Source organism: Symphalangus syndactylus, chromosome 11 (assembly GCF_028878055.3).
Source record: "Symphalangus syndactylus isolate Jambi chromosome 11, NHGRI_mSymSyn1-v2.1_pri, whole genome shotgun sequence".
Lineage (NCBI taxonomy): Eukaryota > Metazoa > Chordata > Mammalia > Primates > Hylobatidae > Symphalangus > Symphalangus syndactylus.
In genome coordinates this window covers 82,862,965-82,885,226 of record NC_072433.2, presented here as the reverse complement: position 1 = coordinate 82,885,226, position 22,262 = coordinate 82,862,965, and the positions used below count along the sequence as shown (strand labels likewise).

At 37.4% G+C, this 22,262-nt stretch overlaps 2 protein-coding genes across 3 annotated transcripts in view; one reads left to right on the top strand and one right to left on the bottom strand.

Annotated features, from left to right (window-relative positions):
• The window catches only part of ARSK (arylsulfatase family member K), a 52,025-nt gene extending 42,856 nt beyond the window's left edge, over positions 1-9,169 (bottom strand). Inside the window, exon 1 of the mRNA XM_055233375.2 lies at positions 8,866-9,169. Coding sequence (XP_055089350.1) covers positions 8,866-8,991 — 126 coding nt within the window. The 5' untranslated portion in view covers positions 8,992-9,169. The remainder of the gene's footprint in view (positions 1-8,865) is intronic.
• Positions 9,170-9,228: 59 nt separating this feature from the next.
• Positions 9,229-22,262, top strand: part of SKIC3 (SKI3 subunit of superkiller complex) — an 88,750-nt gene continuing 75,716 nt past the window's right edge. For both annotated transcript variants that reach the window (XM_063612283.1, XM_055233349.2), the window contains exons 1-8: positions 9,229-9,333; positions 13,641-13,712; positions 15,560-15,714; positions 17,122-17,212; positions 19,623-19,766; positions 21,037-21,128; positions 21,555-21,630; positions 22,097-22,237. In XM_063612283.1, the coding sequence (XP_063468353.1) occupies positions 17,123-17,212; positions 19,623-19,766; positions 21,037-21,128; positions 21,555-21,630; positions 22,097-22,237 (543 nt within the window). In that variant the 5' untranslated portion in view covers positions 9,229-9,333; positions 13,641-13,712; positions 15,560-15,714; position 17,122. The remainder of the gene's footprint in view (positions 9,334-13,640; positions 13,713-15,559; positions 15,715-17,121; positions 17,213-19,622; positions 19,767-21,036; positions 21,129-21,554; positions 21,631-22,096; positions 22,238-22,262) is intronic.

Below are 22,262 nucleotides of genomic sequence, written 5' to 3'. Positions count from 1 at the left end.
GCTTAGCAGCCAGGCACAGTGGCTCACACCTGTAATCCCAATGCTTTGGGAGGCTGAGGCAGGCAGATCACCTGAGGTCAGGAGTTCAAGGCCAGTCAGGCCAACATGGTGAAAACTTGTCTCTACTAAAAATACAAAAATTAGCTAGGCGTGGTGGCGGATGCCTGTGATCCCAGCTACTTGGGAGGCTGAGGCAAGAGAATCACTTGAATCCGGGAAGCAGAGGTTGCAGTGAGCTGAGATGGCGCCACTGCACTCAAGCATGAGTGACAGAGCAAGACTCAATCTCAAAAAAAAAAAAAAAAAAAGTGCATAGCCCTCCCTCATGAGAATTTCTTTAAGCCCTTAAATTCAAATTCTCAGAAATTTATCTTCAAAAATTCCAAATGTCTATGTCTCATGCTTACAAACTTTTGAACATGGGGAGATAACAATTTGTGGCCACTGCCTAGAATCCAGACAACCCAGGCTTACCTGGTTGGGGGATGGAGCAGAAGGTCACAAGGTAAAAGAACTGTCTTAAAGGTGCTATATAATTCAAATATTGGGATTTGGACTCCAAGTCCTGCAGGCTAGGTTCAAATTGGTGTAACTACCACTGCAAATGACTACTGCAGCATATCAATAACTAATGTGTCAGATTAAAATCGATGTTAGTGATTTCTTGATTCATCTCTATGACTAGTACAGGGACATTATGTGTATCAAAAGCAGGCTGGAAAGCAGGACTCTTTGAAATATAGTGGCAGAGATAACCAGAAAGGGAGGGGGCGACTGCCCTCATGTGGGAAAGTTCCCAATGATTCCATCAGTGAAAGGTGATCCATGTTAAGATTGCTGTCTGAGATATATATAAGGCAGCGAGCGGTATGCAAATATTTAGTGAATGAATGAAATGAATCTCTAATCCAGAGATTTGTTCAATTTAAAAAAGAAGACAAATTTATGCTCAGAATTCAACAGTGTATTTTTGCAAAGCTTAATAAACTGGATTAAGCATATCAATAGCAAAATTTGGTTCCTACAAAATATTTAAATTACGATATACATATTCTCAATGTCAGAAATATCAATAATACTCTAAACGAAGACCAAAATGTTATTAGAGAAAATATTTAAAAATTTTCTAGAAGTTTTGGTTTTTGACTTCATGTAGTTTTTACACACAACAAATCACTTAAAAACTAGGCTACTACTCGTACTGCTGATAATGGTATCAATGGGACATGGTCTATAGAATATTTCATTCTGAAGTGAAAGGCATCTTAACACAGCCAGTTGATGAAAAACAGAGAAAGTAAGTTTTCCATAATATGTTAATATGGTTGCAATGGATAGCCAGTTATAAGTGAAAACACAGTTCTATCAAATTTAGTTGGGAGAGAAAATCTTGCAGAATGGCTTTGGTATAACTTCTATAATTTACTAATAGCCCATTTCAATTTTCTCAAGGCCATTCCTATGGTTCAAACAAATTAAGCACTCTAAAATTGGGCATTTAAGAAATAAAAATGACCCTTTAATTGGATTTCTGCAAAAGTAACAGAAATGGTACCAACTGCCTTTAGTTGCTGCATTCTGCTCTTGTTAATTAATTCTCATGGGTCCACACATTTTTCCCTCTTAGGGTGGGTGAGCCTTTTGGTAGACATGATTTTGTAATTTTGATTGCTCCTTCTGAACCACGGCTTGTACTTGGTTCCTTATCATTATGGGCCATGCAGAATCAGAGAAGTTTAGATTTGAATGCATCATCCTAATGAAAGAATGTAACAGCAACTTTAATTTGCCACGTCAGCACGGCAAGATTGCTTATAGTGTTCTTCCCAGATCTGTCCATCAGACTGAATGAGATTCTCACTAGACTCTGTAGTAAACACTCCTGTACCTACTCTCCCCCGCCACTCCTGAAACCTCAGCAAAACTAAAACTGATACAGGTGCAGTGGCAGGGAGTAGAGGTAAGAGTAGGAGCGGGGATGCAGAAGATACCTATGCCCTTTAAGACCCAGGCAGAGATGCTTGTTTTCTATTTTCTATTTATTTATTTACTTAATTTTTAAATTTTTATTTATTTTTTTTGAGACAGAGACTCACCCTGTCACCAAGGCTGGAGTCCAGTGGCACAGTCTTGGTTCACTGCAACCTCTGTATGCTAGGTTCAAGCGATTCTCCTGCCTCAGCCTCCTGAGTAGCTGGGCAGGTGCCCACCACCATGCCTGGCTAATTTTTGTATTCTTAGTAGAGATGGGGTTTCATCATGTTGGCCAGGCTGGTCTCGAACTTCTGACCTCAGGTGATCTGCTCGCCCTGGCTTCCCAAAGTGCTGGTATTACAGGTGTGAGCCACTGTGCCTGGCCTGTTTTCTATTTTTCTAAAAATGGGCTTATTAAGGTATAATTAACATTAACAACTCATAAATTTAAAGTGTACAATTCAATGGTTTTTAGTGTATTCAGAAAGCTGTGCAACCATTACCACAGTTGATTTTAGAATGTTCTCATCATCCCCAAAAGACATTCTGCACTCTTTAGCCATTACTGTCTATTTGCCTGAAGCCTAGGCAACCACTAACCTACTTTCTGGCTCTACATATTTGCTTTTTCTGGACATTTCATATGAATGGAATCATACAATATGTGGTCCTTTGTGACTAGCTTCTTTCATTTAGCATAATCTTTTTAGGTTTCATCTACATTGTATCATGTACCATATTTTTTTATTGTTGAATAATATTACCAAATTTTACTTATCCATTTATCAATTGATGGGCATTTGGGTTGTTTATATTTTTGGGCCATTATGTATAATGAACATTATAATGCTATAAACATTCATGTACAGGTTTTTGTGTACACTTATGTTTTCATTTCCCTTGAATATACACCTAGGAGTAAAACTGCTGCATTATACGGCAACTCTATGGTTAACCATTCGAGAAACTGCCAGACTGATTACCAATGGCTGCATGATCCTACCAGCAGTGTGAGTTGTAATTCCTCCACATTGTTGCCAACTCTAGTTATTGTCTTTTTCATTATTACCATCCCAGTGGGTATAACTGGTGTCTCATTGTGGTTTTGATTTACATTTCCCGAATGATTAATGATGTTGAGCATCTTTTCATGTAGTTATTGGTCATCTGCATATCTTCTATGAAGAAATGTCTATCAAGATCTTTTGGCCAGGCATGGTGGCTCATGCTGGTAATCTCAGCACTTTGGGTGGCCTAGGCAGGTGTATCCCAAGGTCAGGAAATCGAGACCATCCTGGCTAATACGGTGAAACCCAATCTCTACTAAAAATTAAAAAAAAAATTATCTGGGCATAGTGGCATGCACCTATAGTCCCAGCTACTTGGAAGACTGAGGCAGGAGAATGGCTTGAACCTGGGAGGCGGAAGTTGCAGTAAGCCGAGATCGCGCCACTGCACTCCGGCCTGGGTGACAGAGTGAGACTCCATCTCAAAAAAAAAAACCAAAAAGATCTTTTGCCCATCTTTTAATTGCCTAATCTGCAATCACAAAGACTTACACCTATGTTTTCTTGTAAGAGTTTTTTAGTTTTACATTTGATTAATCAATCAATTTATTTAAAGTTTTTTTTTTGTATATGGTGCAAGGCAGGGTCCAACTTCATTCATATTTTTTTTCCAGCACCATTTGTTTAAAAGATCCTTCTTTCCCTATTAAATGGTCTTGGCACCCTTGTTGAAAAATCAATTTGCCATAAACATGAGAGTTTATTTCTAGACTTCAGATTCTATTCCATTAATCTGTATGTCACCTATCCTTAAGCCAATAACATACTACATTGATTGGTGTAGTTAAGATGTAAGCTTTAAAATTGGGAGGTGTAAGTCTTTCAACTTTGTTCTTTTTATTTCAAGATTTATTTTTGGCTATTCTGGGTCCCTTGAATTTCCATATGAATTTTAGGATGGGTTTTTCCATCTCTGCAAAAACAAAGTTCTAGGGATTTTGACAGGCATTGAATTGAATCTGTAGATCAATTTGGTGAGTACTGCTATATTACCAATATTAAATCTTCTGATCCATGAAAAGGGGATGTCTGTTCATTTATTTAAATGTTCCTTTATTTCTTTCAACAATGTTTTGTAGTTTTCGGAGTATAAGAACTACATTTCTTTGATTAGATTTATTTTAAGTATTTCATCCATTCTGATGTTACTTTAAATGGAACTGTTTTCTTAATTTGACTGTAAGTGTGTTAATCAAGTATATAAAATGCAATTTATTTTTGTACACTGATCTGGTATACAGCCTTACTAATTTATTAGTTCAATAGTTTTGTAGTGGAGCCGTAGAATCCTACATACAAGATTACTGCAAGTATAGATACTTTCACTTCTTCCTTTCCAATATGAATGCCTTTTATTTAATCTTTTTTCTAATTCTGTGGCTAGAACCCCCAGTACAATGCTGTATAGCAGTGGTGAGAACACACATGCTTGTCTTCTTCCTGATCTTAGTCAGAAAACTGATTTTTTTTTTCTTTTAACCATTCAGTGTAAAGTTCTGGCTTTTTTTGTAGATGCCTTTTGGTTCCCTTCTATTTCTAGCCAGTTGAATGCATAAGGATTGTTAAATCTTGTCAAATGCTTTTTCTGCATCTATTGAGATGATCACATGGGTTTTGTCCTTTATTCAGTCAACATGATGTATTACATTAATTGATTTGCAGATATTAAACTCACTGTACATTTTGGGGATAAATTCCACTTGGTAATGGTGAATAATCCTTCTTACATACTAATGAATTTGGTTTCCTAGTACATTTGTCCCTTGGTATCTGCAGGGGATTGTTTCCAGGACCTCCCAAGGATACCAAATCTTTGCGGGCTCAAATCCCACAGTCAGCCCTGTGGAACCCATGGATAGGAAAAGTCAAGTTCTGTGAGTTCCACATCCCATAAATACCATATATTTTTATCTGAGGTTGGTGGAATCTGCGGATTCAGAACCCGTGAATATGGAGGGCCAAATCCATTTTGTTGAGGATCTTTGCTCTTATATTCCTAAGGGATACTGCTCTGTGGGTTTCTTTCCTTGTGATGTATGCCTGGTTTTGGAATCAGGCACGAACTGTTTTTTTGTTTGTTTGTTTGTTTGTTTTGTTTTTTGAAATGGAGTCTTGCTCTGTCACCCAGGCTAGAGTGCAATGGCACGTCTCGGCTCACTGCAACCTCTGCCTCCGGGGTTCAAGCAATTCTCCCTGCCTCAGCCTCCTGAGCAGCTGGGATTACAGGTGCCTGCCACCACGCCTGGCTAATTTTTGTATTTTTATAGAGACGGGGTTTCGCCATGTTGGCCAGGCTGGTCTCGAACTCCTTATCTCAGGTGATACACCCAGCTCGGTCTCCCAAAGTTCTGGGATTACAGGTGTGAGCCACCGCGCCCGGCCGAACTGGTCTTATAGTTTGAAAGTGTTCTCTTCTAATTTTTGGAAGAGTAGATGAAGAATTAGTATTAATTATTCTTTAAGTATTTGGTAGAATTTATCAGTGAAACCGTTTGGGTCTGTGCTTTTCTTTGTTGATAGTTTTAAAATTACCAGTATACTCTCTTTACTTCTTATAGGTCTATTCAGATTGCCTATTTCTTCTTGAGTCAGTTTCAGTAGTTTCTGCCTTCCTAGCAATTTGTCTATTTCATTTATCTAATTTGATGACATACAGTTGTTATATGTAAGTATTCCCTTGTAATTCTTTTATTTCTTAAGGTAATGTATCCATCCTCTTTCAAGATTTTAGTAATCTAGCTCTTTTGTCTTTTTTCTTGTTCAGTATAGCTAAGGTTTGTCAATTTTGCTGATTTTGTCTAAGAACCAATTTTTGGTCTCATTGATTTTCTCTACTATTTTTCCATCCTCTGTTTCCTTAATTTCTGCTCTAATCCTTATTATTTCCTCCATTCTGCTTGCTTTGCAGAGCTTGTTTGGTCTTCTCAGCTTGTCTCTCCTGGTATGGAACCTCTGTCCTACCAGAGAGCTAGGGCCAGGGCAATTAGGGCCCTAGTATTCTCAACCTTCCGCACCTGGCATAAAGCCTCTGTCCTGTAAGAGGGGGCTGACTGAAGTAGGGGGAGCCCTCAACTTCTCAGCTGCATTCATTAGGAATTTAACCTCTCCAACTTGGATTAGGAGAAGATGAGAAATCCTCACGGCCTGTCTCTTCTGGTGAGATATGATAACCGGTGATTGGGCGCTGCTGGGGAGAAGCAGTCCTATCTTCTTGACCACACCCACCTGTGTGAAACCTCTGCCAAAGCCATAGTTCCCTGCCACAGACTCTTCTTGCTATTCTTACCAAGTTTTAGTAGATTTTCTTGAATAAATGTTTCTTCATTTGGTGTATGCTCTTAGCACAATTTCCAGACACTTTAAGTGTTTCAAATATTTAATAGTTTTTATGTATAGTTTAAAAAAGAGTTTTCATTTGTTTTGCTTGTTTTCTTTTACTTTCAGGATAGCAACGCAAAGCTCTGAAAGTAAAACCAATGTGCTATTTTCTTCCTGCAATTATTATCCAGCTCAACTGCTCTATCTTAGCCTGTAGAGTTTTAGAAATGATAAATCACAGTGTCAAGAATCTAACAGCATACCAAACTGGTATAATCATAGAGAGAGGAATTATTTTAAGTTTAAAGACCAATATTTTTACTATATAGCTGAATATACCTAAAACAAAAACTTCAAAGAAACTGTAAGCTGCACTCAAAACTAGCATTATTTCTAGTAATATTACAGTCTTATTTTCAAACACATTGATATATACATATTATATGTTTGGATAAAGCAAATAAGTAATTGTATTAATGTATTTAGACCAAAATGTTTGGCATAAAACCAAAAAGATATAAGTATAAAAATCAAAGAATAAACTCGTAATCTTAAATTTGAATGGAAAGTATTAGTATGATCTCACAATTTATTTTTCTCGTTCTAAAATATATATACTTTCTAGATTTGTCCACTGGAAAGGTCTAGACGCAATGAACACCCTAACACTCAGATTGTGGTCTCTAAATACAAGATGGGACAGGAAATATGCACTGTGGACATGGAACTCTGTTAAAGCAAGTTGTCAAATACTAATGGGGATGGGTCAAAAGGACTCAGAACCACCTGAAAGGGCTTCCACTGGCCAAAGATAGGACAGTTTGAATAATAACAAGTATGTGAATGCTAAAAAATTTTTTATTTTTATTTTTTTAATTTTTTATTTTTATTTATTTTTTTGAGATGGACTCTCGCTCTGTCGCCCAGGCTGGAGTGCAGTGGTGTGATCTCAGGTCACTGCAAGCTCCGCCTCCCAGGTTCACGCCATTCTCCTGCTTCAGCCTCCCGAGTAGCTGGGACTACAGGCGCCGGAAACCACGCCCGGCTAATTTTTTTGTATTTTTAGTAGAGACAGGGTTTCACCGTGTTAGCCAGGATGGTCTCGACCTATTGACCTCGTGATCCGCCCACCTCGGCCTCCCAAAGTGCTGGGATTACAGGCGTGAGCCACCGCGCCCGGCCGTGAATGCAAAAAATTTAAGCACAAATATAGAAAAATCTATGCATTCATACTATACTAAAAAAAATAACAAACCTATATATCTGTCATCTTTGGAAGTTTCTAGGATGTTGTGATCCACATCCGGATTCCCTTTTAGGAATGAACAATTGCCTCTGCTGAAGACAGCTGCTTTGCCCAACATCATGCTCCATTCTAGGAGCAGCCTACAACCAGTGGCCATCCAACATGCAGGTAGAAAGGTCTGTTCTCCTCACTCCAACTGGAAAGCAGCTCTGAAGCACCATACTAGTTTGAGAACTGTCATTCATAAGATAGCAACAAAATTCAGCTTCTCCTCTGCACAATCCTGCTTCCTTCATTTGCCTTTGATTACAAGAGCACTCTGTAATAAAATGCCATCTAGTCAATTTCCAGTACTGCCCATTCTCTAAGTTTAAATCACAAAGATAACTTTAAGTAATATTTTCAAAAAATCCCATGGGCACATCCAGACTATGTAATTTTAATCATCAGGAATCTACGAGAAAGGAAATACAACATATGATTACAAACACTCTTTAGTGCCGGATATGCTTAACACCAACATCTGTGTGACCACAGTAACACCGAGTGATAATAAACTAATATTACAATTAATAACCAAACAATTGTCTAAGCAGCATTTTTTAAAACATGGATCATCCTAAAAGCATCGGGTAAGGTTGACAGTAGCATCTTTGGCTTGGGAAAGTTTCAAAAACTGTTTAAGTTTGGGATTCAGCCACATTACCAACACACACACATACACACAATTTCTCCGGAATACGGGGGAGTGAATCAAGTTATACCAACGATTCCATTTGAATCAGCACTAACAGGATTATCACAGACCTGGATAATAAAAATAAACTTTCTTCACTTCTCACCCAAACATGAATTCCTGCAAACTTGAGGTGAACTGGAAAATGACTTTTGGAAAGCTAACACGCTTTTATGGAGATGCAGAATGTTATTTTACCACACAATTAAACCAAACGGGGGTATGGACTGAAAGTTCATTAGTAGTGGTAAAATGATTTAGCGAATCGAGGTCAGTAGTAAAAAAAAAAAAAGATCTGCAAAGATGTTTTCCGTGTTTCACTATTGTCTTACATGCTTGCATAGGTATGTAGTGTACGTGTGAGTACACGGGGCCTCACATAAAATGTATTTCTTTCTTTGCATCGGGGTAAAACGTGTTTGAAAATGTCTCAGGTTCTGCTCCCCAAAGCCTGCAGCACAGGCGGCGGCGGGGAGGTCGCCGGTCCCTAGCGGGGCGCCCCTCCCCTGCCTTGCGGTACTTACGAAGGAGTCGCTCACGACCAGCACCACATTGGGCGCTTTGGCTGCTCCCCGCCTCTGCTGCCCTGCTCCGGGGGCCAGTACCGCCAGCGCCGAGGATGCGACCACCGACACCCACAGCAGTAGCATCGCCGGCAGCTGTTCTGAGAGCCTGCCGCCGGGCCAGCCGCCTCCCTCTGGCGTTCTCTCCCTAGCAGAGCAGGGCAGGGACAGCGAACAACTCCCAAAGCTTGCAGTTTGGTTGCTTGATAGTAACGCCGAGCTTCACCCTCAGAACTACAACTCCCATCAGGCGGAAAGCGCGCACATGCGCAACAGAGAACTCCCCGCTTTTACCCACGTTAAGACCTTTTAAACAAATACCGAGCAAATCAGAACCCAGCCACTTCCAGTCACGTGAAGATTCCTGGGAAAAGCGCATGCGCTCTCATTGCAGCCTCGGCGTTTGTACAAGAGGAGCATCTACCCCAGGTGGGTTCGGATCTCTGTTGCTTTTGCACAAGGGATCCTAAAGGCGATTGAAATGGTACTTAGAGAAAGAAAGGATCAGGGCCGGGGCTGTTCATTTTGGGCCGCGCAAGCGTGGCTGAGTGTTCGGCGAGAGCGTGAACTGGGCGGCGATGAGGTGGCGGCGCGGCTGTCACTTAAGTTGAATAGGGCGGTTCCTTGTGGGGCCTCTGGGTGGACCGCCTCAGGTGCGCCGTGAATGCCTTAGAGCCCCCCGAATACCTTCCCAGGGAAATCTCTAGCCTGTCTCATCTTACTGCTTCTCTTACCCTGTGCAATCAGGATTTACTGTGCTCCCATGGGGCGAGGAGCGAGGCCTAGTAAGAAGTTTCCGGCTGTAGGCAGGGGAAAACATAGCTGTTCTTGCCTTCAGAGAGCAAAGGAGATAAGCGAAACTGGAGGGGGAAATGGGCTGTGCGATATGTTCAGTTAGTTGACGTAGGTTCAGAATATCATTGTTTTGCTGCAGAATAAAAACCGGTTTCTTTTGACTGTAGAATTCCTTTGGAGAGTTCTGGAAGAAGCAGATTTCTGTCCCAAAGCCAAATTCCAATTTCAGTATCTAGTTTCGGGTATATAATTTGCACATCACACTAGTAGTTTTAATATTCTGACAGTAAAAAGAGGAGTTATACTACTTACTTAATATAAGTCAACTGAATACTAATATCTGGCAGTTTTTTTGCATAAGATAATTGTAATAAGGAACAGATTTATTTATTTAATACTCACATGGCACTTAGGTGCTGAGCATTATACTAAGCATTTACGGAGCATCTACTGCATGCCAGGTACTTTTATATGGAATATTTTCCATAATCCTCACATTCACCATATTGCAGATAGGAAAACAGGCTTAGAGAGGTTAAATGACTGGCCTGAGTTTACGCAGGGAGCCAGTCAGAGCACGACTGAAAATGGAAGAGTCTGTGCAGTAACTCACTAAATGCTCTGTCTGCAGTTAATTACAAAATTTCATGACAGTCTACTGAGTTTATCTGTTAGTGTGGCAGAATTGTTACTCAAGCAGCATGATAAAGATCTGCGGGAGCATGCAAAAACGTAAACAGTGTTGGGCGCGGTGGCTCACGCCTGTAATCCCAGCCCTTTGGGAGGCCGAGGCGGGCGGATCACCTAAGGTCAGGAGTTCGAGACCAGCCTGGCCAGCACGGTGAAACACCGTCTCTACGAAAAATACACAAAATACCGGGCGTGGTGGCGGGCGCCTGTAATCCCAGCTACTAGGGAGGCTGAGGCAGGAGAATCACTTGAACCCAGGAGATGGAGGTTGCAGTGAGCCGAGATTGCACCATTGCACTCCACCCTGGGCAACAAGAGCAAAACTCAGTCTCAAAAAAAAAAAAAAAACACCTAAACAATAGTCTCAGTTTACACGAGTTTAGATTTCGGGGAAGCAAAACCTAGCATACATGAAATAATAATACAGCATGGAAAGTAATACAAGTGGGCTTTCTCATAAAAACAAATTTGTTTTGAGTTAATTTGGAGTGTAGAACGTATTTTCTACCATAGTGACGATATTGACTGACATTTAAATTCATAAAAGTTATATTTAATTTTGTGTCTGATTCCATAAACTGTGCTTACCCTCTACAGCCTTGTTTCCACAGGACATGTACTCTGATGACAGGCTTACAAGAATACATATTTTTCTTCTTTCTCCCCTTGGCAGTGTCAGTAGGAGCAGGTGCTGCAGTGATTTGGAACAAGACAGATATTTTAGAGCTTTAGAGACATTGTGCTGGAAGAATCTAAGAGGCTTCTAGTCCTACTTCCCATCTAACATTCAGTTTATCCTAAAACATTCCTGCTGAGTGGATTGTCCAGCCTGTGCTTTTTCATCTCCAGTGATGGGAAACACTTCCATTGAGTACCTCATTCCACATTTATATGGGTCTCATCAAAAGTTCCTATTTTAAGTTGAAGTTAATCTTCCTCTATTTTTAACCATTCATCAGTGCATTTTTCTTCACTTTTACATGGATAATCTCTCCCTTTCAACAGTCCTTCCCCCAACTCCCTCGCCACCATTTCTTTTTTTTTCCCTAGTCCCCAGTTTCTTCAGCTAGTTCTCATAATTTCAGGTTTCTTCATTGTTTTGATTACTCTTTTGCGAACATATAACATTTTTGCTAATCAGTAACTCTATGCTATCAGAAAAGGTCCTCAAGAGAATGTAACCATTTGACTCACTGCCTACTTCCCTCCCACCATTTTTCACTCCTGCATGCTCTCCTCTAGAATACTGAATTCCCAAAGCACTCTTTGGAAAGTGCGGGTCACAGATGCTTCTGTGGCTTGTTTTTCCCCAGGCGTGTGCTTAAAGTATGGCTCAATAAACCTCTACTGATTGAGACACTTCCCTCAGTCACTCATTTTTTTGTTAACACTGGTAAGCCTTGGAAGCTGGAAGATCATTAGCTATTTATTGAATATGTATTATCCAGTAAGTGTTGGGTATATAAGAAGCTCTGAAAATGTAAGACTTACATCTAAGAATTTATTGAATTGGGAGACAGGTTATGTCTATATAGGATAATAAAAATAATATTTGTTAAGTTGCAGTTGAATAGCTCAGTTTGGAGGTTTGGAGGAGGGAGTGATCTCTGTTGTAGGCTGTGCTCTAGTATTCATGTAGTGTAGTAACTAATATGAAGAGGATACTCATGTTTGATGATAGCTGTCTTGAGGAATACAGTTGCTTCTTACGGTGGGTTACACCACGATAAACCCATTTTAACTTGAAAATATTGTAGGTCAAAATGCATTTAATACGCTGATAAGCCCATCGTAAAGTCAAAAAATTGTAAGTTCAACCATTTGTAAGTCAGGGGCCATTTGTATAGGTAAGAAGTTTACTTCTTGAGAGAGCAAGGAAGAAGGAGGTTGCAGGAGGGTTGGGGATTTGAATGTGTAGAGAAAATTTTTAACACTGAGTTATCACACTAGTTGTTTTAGGAAAGGCAAGTAGCGAAGTTGATTTAGAGAATACCAGTAGATAGGACATTATTAGTGTAGATTATGTCCAAGTACTCCATCTATGTATATATCAGGTAAGTGACGTAATTCTTACTTTACCAGTGAGTAAATGGGCTTTGAGTAGTGAAGTCATGTACCCAAGGCCTAATGGCTTTGATCCTAGATCCATTTGATTTCCTAAGCTCACTCTCAACTAGGGTAAGCCTTGGTGGGTGGATATGACAGAGTAAAGGGGCTGACAGGATCTAGGGTATTTTGTAAGAACCGAGTTGAAGTGACTGAGTGATAAAACTAGATTGGGTGAGGAGAGCAGCAAAGTGTTAGCAGGGCTAAAGAAGCCAGTGAAATAGTCAAGTTTGTACTTTTTTTTCTTTTTTAACTATTATCTTACTTTCCTAAACATTGTTTGGATTACCATACTTTCTTTTCTTACCAGGAAGACTTTCTACTTTTGGACTGACACTTCTACTTAGGTAGATCACTAAAGAGTGTTTTGGTTAGGGAAACTTTTGATTCCTTGTTCATCCCTACCTGCCTCGCCTAAACATTGTTTACTTCCTAGTTCTGAAGTAGCATGTTTTTTTTCACTTTATTCAATTTTTCAAAACCACCTCCATTCTCTCCAGGGACCATTCTAGATTATTTTTTGTTTGACAGAAGCCACTTCAGGGATGCTATCAAAATATCCTTAGAATTTGTAGATGTGTAGTTGTGTTACTATTTTTAATGACTATTTAAATGCATTATTAATATTAAAAAATTTTCTCTGTTTTCATTAGATTACAAACTAATATAATTGTATTATATTATACTCCTTTTGTTCCTTAGAGAAAAGTTCTATTCTAATATAATTAGGCTGCAAATTGGGTGTAAATAAGTACCTTAGTTGTCTGTGGATGTCCTTGATTCAAAGCAAAGATGGCACAGAAATAGTAGATATTCTTCTTTGGCTCCATTTTTTATATCGACATCAGTGTATTTTGGGTTTCTGAAATGGTTTTTCAAAATCCTTCTGATCTCTTGTAGAAGTTTCCTTTTATCATCTGAGGCCCTAGGAATATAGTTTAGACCAATTCAGAAATTTGGAGATTGAGAATAGTGTCTCTCTGGGAAAGAATAAAAATACTAAAAATTATACATAATTATTTCTCATGTTTTAAATTATGAATTATGAAAATTGAATCTGATGCATTAGAAAGTTTAGAAGGTTTTGGGTTGTGGGTGTCATCCTTTTTATATGACTGGCTCATACTTGTTATTGTTTAATTTAGATGGAAAATGGGTAAGGAACAATCTGAAATTCAATTCGGGAAGAATATAGAGGTGGTAATAATTGGTAAAAGGTAAGTGTCTACAATGCTAAATAATAAATTGGAATCTATTTTTACTTAATGATTGTTTTTACTCATTCCTTTCAGAAGAAAGATTTAATGGCATAGTTTTTTTTTTTTAAATGTCAGACTGTGGGTCATTACAAAATACCTTTTGTTATTAGATTTAAAGTTATCATTTTTTTCCTTTCTATAATTAGGTTCCATTATCATTACTATTTATTATTGTTGTTGTTTTAGCTTTGTGGAATCTTTGTATGAGCATATTGGAATATTATTTAAGGTTTCATAGCCTCAACTGGGGACATATATATCATACCTATATATGTTGTCTTTGAGGAATATCATTGCCTTTATGGCATGACTGTTACTTTCTAACTCAATTTTAAGTGCAATTGTTGCCACTTTTTATACTTGATTTATGTTGGATAAAAATATTTTGGGTTGGTAGTAGAAAAACTTGAGTGAAAACGTACAAAATGAATACTCTTATTTAAAATAAAGTCAGTTGAGATTGAGGAGAATAGTGGAAAGAGAGGTATAAGAGGAAAGAATTAATAGGGAGTTGTATTGTGGAAGAATATTAAAGACATCTCCCTCTCTTGCAAGAGAGCTAGATGTTTCTTTGACATGTTAGAAATCCTTACAATCAAGGGAAATATCCAAAATAGAGGAGTATGGAGTTACGTGGAATCATTTTGGGTAGTAGGTTTTTACCCTTTGAAGGAAAATGGGTTTAAGTGGTACCTAGTAGATGGTTGGATCTCAATAAGGTTAGAAAATTGGTGAATGGACGCTTCCCTTTCCCCTCAAAAATAAAAATTAAAATTAAAAAAACAAAGGAAGTAGTAGATTTTAGGGTTGAAAAGGGTCAGATTATTTTGTCTTTTTAAAAATTAACCTTCTGAAACTTACCTACATATATGTGTGTATGCATGAGTGAGAGAGGACCTCAGTGCTACCGTATTGTGTTAAATGTTGCATCAAATGAAGAAGGAATTGGAAGAGAATAGAGGGTTCCATTGTAGCATGAAGAATTGTAATTACATATGGAGACATACAGATACTGAAGGATATTTAATATTAGAATTGATTACCAAGAGAAAAATGGTGTTTGTTTCTATATAGTGGTCTTTAAAAACAACCTACTTAAAAATTCCTAATGGCTTCCTATTTGCTGCTGTATTTAACTTCACACTTGTCTGTTTGACTTTCAGGATCTATAATCTGAGGCTCTATTTACCTACCCAACCTAATTTTCTTCTCTTTAATAAGTCCCTTCTGATCCATTCAGCCTGGCTTTCTCACTGTTTCCTATACTTGCCACAACTCATTCCCACTTCTCTCACTTTGCTAATGCATTTGCCTCTGAGTAGAGCAATTTTCCTTCTTCGTTCCATTCTAAAGTCTTGTCATCTTCTATTAATAGAAGCCATTAATAACATCACACACCTTTCCTTCTCTAAATTCCTATTGCACTTCCACTCATTACCCTTAGTTTAGCATTTGATTATTGAATGACTTATATGTCTTAAGTCTTTCTCTTGATTTAGATTATATTCTTTATATATTTTTTATATCATGCACAGCAAATAGCTTGCGGGCTGCATGTAGTTTAGTAGTGGTTGGTTCTACCTTGTTTGTATATATACCCTCATGAATGTTGGGTGATAGAAGAGATGGTGAACTTCCTCCTTATGTAATGGTTGTGGTCTTCTGTTTGTTTTTAATTTGAGACTGTTTTTGTTCCTTTTCAACTTGGACATCTTTTGATTTTTTTACTTGAGTGTCTCTTTTTGTCTCTTTTTATTGATCTAGATTAGTTGTCATCATCCTTGATGTTATTTTCTTCTTTTTAGTCTGCAGGTTTTTTTTTAACCAAAGGAAACTGGTTTGAGAAAACTGTGAAATCAGCATTGAAATTTGTTACCTACTCCAATCAAGATTTGCAAACTACAAAAAAACATTCTGAAGCTTTCACCTATAAATATATACCAAGATAATTTCAGATAAGGTAGTCGTTTCTAAAGCAAGAACATATGAAATATGGTGCTTTAAATGATATAATTTTTGTAACTAGGCAAAAAAGTTACTTATCTGCCTATTTAGGGAATCTGGTTCTAGCTGTAGATAAATTGATTTTATGGTATCTTAATTTTTCTATTATTTTGAATCCTAACATTTTTTAAGTCAAAAAGATTAAATAATATATATCTAACTTCTCAAACTTCTTTGGTCTCATACTTCTGTGTTAGCTTCTTCTTTGGATATAAAGGACTGTCAGTGTACCATGTCAGTGATTCATCTTTTTGGTACATTTTACTCCCTTGAGCATCTGAAGCCTATAAATACTTAATATTTACCCCAGCTTTGTTTTACCTTTCTGTGAGATTAGAGGAACTGACAGAAAATACAAATGTTTCTTTTTTTTAACATTGAATTATGATTGAATTAGACTTGTTTACAGGTAAGCCAGAATAAGTTGTGTAATCTTAAAATATGCTAATTTATTTAAAATTAATATATCTTAAGATTAAATGAAGAAATATTTTCTCTACTAATTAAAATATCTTTTTATGGCTGAAATTAGTGTACAACCCTTTTGCATTATCCATTGCTTCCATTCAAGTTTAAACATTGTTTTTCTTTAGAGAATGTACAGGTAATAATCCTACAGTAATCCTTATTGTGAAGAAAGTTAATATCTTGATTTATGTTTCACAGAAACTAGCATTAAAACAATGCTTTCTTAAACTTTCATATCACAGTCACTGAAATTATTTGTGTTAGTGTTTTATCTGTGACTTGGGCTTATTCTACTGGATCTTGCTTTGTACCGAGTGGGAGAGTTGGATTGAGATTGGTATGTTTTGAGTCCTGATCAACAAGATCATTTGTATTTTAGCCAAAATATATAGAGAACGAATGTAAATAAAATATAACTGAATTTCAACACATATTAATTGATCATCTGTAATTTAAGATACTAGGTCCTGGGGATGTGGCAGTGAAAAAAAAAATTCTTGCTTGCATGGAACTTACATTCTTGAGGGGTTGGGACCCAGAAAATAAATAGGATAAATAAGTAGAATATATAGTATATTAAATGTGACAAATGCTTTCAAGAAAAATAAAGCAATGGTAGGGGTTCAGGAAATACTGGGTTGTTGAGAGTAGGGGGATAGCAAGATTAAAATGTTAAATAGCATGTCAAAGGAAGGTTTCATTGAGGAAGTGACATTTGAGTACAGATCTGAAGAGGTGAAGGAATAAACTGTGTATATTCTAGAGGGAAGACTGTTCCAGAGAGAAGGAGTCTTTTCCTTTTCCAGGTTCCCTTATTCAGATGGCTAAGTTTGTTGGAACCTTTACAGTTGGGTAGGTATTACTGTAGATTCACTCAGGCTTTCTGCCTTGACAGAATGTCCAGCAAGGAAGTGAAGACTGCTCTAAAAAGTGCTAGAGATGCAATCAGAAACAAAGAATACAAAGAAGCTTTGAAACACTGTAAGGTAACCAGTATTTTTTTCTTCCACAATGAAAGTATGTTACCCATTTATAAACATTGTTGATTTGTAATACGTGAATTATTTCCTGTCCAAACAACAGAAGTGGTAAGGCCATTTAGTAGAACCATTAGAATGGTTGGACTTTTAACCTCCAGTTAGCAGGATAAACTACCTCTGCCAAACTTAATTTTCTCTGTATTGGTAACTTACCAAAACCAAGTTCTTAAAACCTGAATATCCCATAAATGTCTTTTGATGGTTGTATCGTGGAATGCTACTGTTATCTTAAAGTTTTCATTGTTAAATGGCATGTTAGTGTTCTTTTTCTATTTGGTTTGTGGATGAGAGGACCAAGATTATAAAGCTTATTTTTATGCTGATGGGTATGTTTCCATTCAGAGGGAGAAATTGGACTTGGGGGAGAGACAGAGGATAGTGGTAGGAGTGAAGTCATCAGTAGGTGAGAGACACACTGGGATCTCTCACCTGTCTCCCCCAGGGAGGGAAGAAGGACTGTTTCCTTCAGCACTAGGTTTATCTAATTGATGCACGTTCCAATTATATACAGCACCACCATAGCTGTCTTCTTTCTGTAGGCTTTCTGCAAAATTCAGATATGGATTCCACCAAATAGTTAATAATTTATACTAGAGAGACCCAATTAGAAAATGCAAATGGATAGCTAATCAGTTATAAATGCCTGATTACTAATGTGTAGTAACCCAGAATATTGATTGAGACTAAATGAGTTTTTGAGTAAAGGAATGTTGCATTTGCTGTGGTTTTGTCTGTTCATCACCTTGTCTGCCTGTGGTGCTTTATCACATGGTATGAGTATCCCTTCAGGGAAGCCTTCTCCAGTTTGTGCAGAGTTCGGTACTTTTTTCTCTATGTTCTTTCAGAATCTCATACCTGCTTTCACCACATTGTTGATAATTATTTTCTTAAACATCCGTTTTGGATTCTGAAAACCTGGTCATCAGGCAGATAGTCGGTACTTAACTAATTGCTGGTTGAGTATGGCATTTTGTTCAGCAGTTAAGTGCCAGCCATTGTACCTGGTGTTGGGAACATAAGCATTAATAAGTCCCCAGTGTTTAGAGCTTAACTTTGGTAGTTACATCATTGTTGTGATTTGTTAGGAGGCAGCATTGTTATGTTGTTGTCAAAATAAATAGAGAAACGAATATTTAAATTGAATTTTATTTTGGGAAGCAAGAATTGCAGTTTGGGGCCTACACACACAGGCTAAGTGGTCATTTGTATGTCTGAAGAACAAAGAGAGGGTTGGCCATTTTATTGGAAAGAAAAATGTTATGTATTTGAAAGAAAGCTCACAGGTACTAGAGAAGCTTTTGGGAGCTGGCAGGCTTTGATTGGTGAGTGACAATGGTAGGTATAACTAGACTTAGAGTCATGGCAGCTACTGCAGAAAACTGGTCTTAGGGTTACAGCAGGCCCTCTCAGCAGCTGGGCTTTTGGAAAATTTAAATCTCGGAGCAGGTGCTATGAGGCCTGAGTACCTTTTCCCCTGGTGCTCCCTTTACTCTGACTTAGGTGACAAGAATGACCCAATTTGTGTAATCAGTGTGTTCACAGATAGAATGCAGCTTGTACTGCATATTAGGGACAGATTATTAGAAGTATTATGTGGATGCACTCAAATCTAATAATATGACTGGCTTAACTCATGGTAGTGTTCTTATTTTCTCTAGAATAATGTAAAACCTTAAGAGGCTAATTTCATTTTAGCTACTGGTTTTGTTTTTCTTTCCCTAGAACATACTTGCTAACTGCTTCAAGCTATTTTATTTTACCTTAGCAAGTAGCTGTTATTTCTGAGAGCAATTATCTCTACATGTAATTTTTATTCCAGTTGGCAGGTGTTGTTTAAACATTCATTGCACTATTTATTTTGAACATATTTGGTATAATCACACTGGGGTGAGTCTAGTTTCCTAGTCTATAATCTTGAGAAAAATCCATGTGTCTAATATGGGGAAACTATCATGGTGAAGGAAAATATGAGAGTTGGATTAAGTGAAATGAGATGGAGAACAGCTTTTTGAGTTTGACCAGTAGCAGTATGGAGGCAGGCAGGATGATTGAGTAGTTATTGTTCTTTTTATACCCAGTATTCCCAAAGAGCATGGGAAGGCATTTGGTAGAGGTGTCAGTATCACTTGGGCAGCTTTAAAAAAACCATCTGTTATTTCAAAGCCATTATGGTCACTCATACAGTCCAAGTCCTTCCCCTGAGGAAACTGAAACCAGATAGGTTAAATGGCATTCTGAAGTTTGCTCTGTTAGTGGTAGATACAGATTTCCTGACTCATAGTAGACTTTCTGTTATTGTTAGTTCATTTGCTTCCAAAATTTACTGACCTGCTCTTTTAATTTTTTTTTAAATCAGACAGTGTTAAAACAAGAGAAAAATAACTATAATGCCTGGGTTTTTATTGGTGTTGCTGCAGCTGAACTAGAACAACCTGATCAGGCCCAGAGTGCCTATAAAAAAGCTGCCGAATTAGAGCCAGACCAATTACTAGCTTGGCAGGTATGTAGAAATTTTTTTTTCTGTATTATGGGAATGGATTTTTTTTTGCATTTTTCAAAATACAGGTTTCAACATTAAGCATGTAAACCTACATTTGCCCCATGTAAGAAAAAATTTAAATTTGTGGGTTTTCTAAACCTAAAAGTTAGTTTAGAAAAAAAGTGGTGCAAAGGATGTTTAACACTATTTAACATCCTACCTAATGGATTATTTCTAATGTGAGCACTCAAATATAAATCTCTACCTTAGTTATATGTGCATATAAAAGACTTATCCACAATATTACTCTTTATGCTTACCTGAGGTAAAAGAAATGTTTTTTAATGTTTCCTAAAAATAAAATAATATAAAAATGTTAATGTTTCTATCTTTGAGTGCAAGTTAAATTCTTTTTTCTTGCTTAGTGGCCTTAATGTTTTTACTTAGATTCTCCAACTTTTTCACATTTAGTAACTTTGTTTGGTATCTCAATCACACCTTTGAAACTGATTAATACGATGTAGTAGGCCCTGGAGAGTGTGAACCTGTTTGTCTCAGGTTCATGTGAATAAGAACTTGAGGATATCTGGTAACACACTTAGAGAAATTGCTGCTTTTATAAGGGACTGAGTGGTTTAGGATATCTGATCGTTCTTTAAAGCAAAAATGACGATTTTCACAGACTACTGGATTTTTTTTTGGTTGATCATATCATAAAAGTAGTGTCACACAGATCTTAAAATTAAATCTTCTCACCTCTCCCTTGCCTCCCCCGCCACCAGTGGTAACTACGTAGCATGCTTATGCTAGTTAGCTTGATTATGGTGGTCATTTCACAGTGAATACATATATCAAAACATCAAGTTGTACACCTTAAAAACATACAATTTTTATATGTCAATGATATCACAATAAAACACTTTAAATCACATGCTGAAATTTAAAAAAAAATAGTATCGTATAGTAATCTTAGATGGTAAGATTGTAGAATAGCCATTAAAAGTGTTTATTATTGTGAAGCACTTCAAATGAATTTTCAAAAGAAAAGGGAATGGTATACCTCTTTATTCCTGTCACCCATACTCAACAATATCCACTTTACCTGTGCCCTCCGACCCCCAGCTATTATATTTAGAGGCAAATCCCAGACAGATCATTTCATTTGTAAATTATAATAATCCTTTTTCAGAAATAATCTTTATAGATTATCAGATTATTTAGCAACATAAATGAGTGTGAGAACAGCAAATGTTTTAGGAAAAAGAATAATCATGAGTACTTCTTCTTTTAGGGGTTAGCAAACTTGTATGAGAAATATAATCACATAAATGCTAAGGATGACTTACCTGGTGTTTACCAAAAGCTCCTGGATCTTTATGAAAGGTAAGAAATGTATGAGGAAAGGCCAGTTTCTTTCAAAGCTTGAATTTTAATAAGCTGATTAAAAATCATGTAGAGGTATTCCAGCATTTACTGGGAATTGGGAAGCTTTTTTCTTTCAAACATTTGTCACAGAATCTTTTGTGATTTAAATAGAATCAAAACACTACTAGTAAGAGGATTGACTAATTTTGGAACTTTGATATTATTTTCAGTCAATATAATAGAAGATAATATTTCTTAAACCTTTTTTATGAGGAGCTCATTTTAGAAAATTTTACTGTAGTATGAAAGAAGATATGTTCTAATTTAAAATAGTACCTGAAATTATTATTGGAATACTTAAATTTTAGTGTTTTAAGTCCTTGGTTATTTTTATTAATCAGATTCAAAATCCTTTTGTGTGTGTGTGTTTTGTTTTGTTCTAAGTGTTGACAAACAGAAGTGGTGTGATGTCAGCAAGAAACTTGTGGATCTATATTACCAAGAAAAGAAACACCTAGAGGTTGGTGAATGATTTGCTGACTTCTTTTAATAATAGATGGGCTGGGCACGGTGACTCACACCTATAATCCCACCACTTTGGGAGGCTGAGGCGGGCAGATCACCTGAGGTCAGAGTTCGAAACCAGCAAGACCAACATGGAGAAACCCTGTCTCTACTAAAAATACAACATTAGCTGGGCATGGTGGCGCATGCCTGTAATCCCAGCTACTCAGGAGGCTGAGGCGGGAGAATCGCTTCAACCCAGGAGGCGGAGGTTGTGGTAAGCCGAGATTGTGCCATTGCATTCCAGCCTGGGAAACAAGAGTGAAACTCCGTCTCAAAAAAAAAATAAAATAGATGGGGTTCTATGCTTTTGCTATTTTTATATATTAACCGATTAAAAATGTTCTTATTTGCAGATTTTACGTTTTTATTGGCATTTTTACATTTTGGACAAAATAATTTAAAATCTCCTTCTTTAATAGGTGGCTCGAACATGGCACAAGTTGATAAAAACACGGCAAGAAGAAGGTGCAGACAACCAGGAGCTTCATCAACTATGGAGAAAATTGACTCAGTTCCTGGCTGAAAGTACAGAGGACCAGAATAATGAAACTCAGCAATTGGTATTGACTCATTTATTCTTCAAGT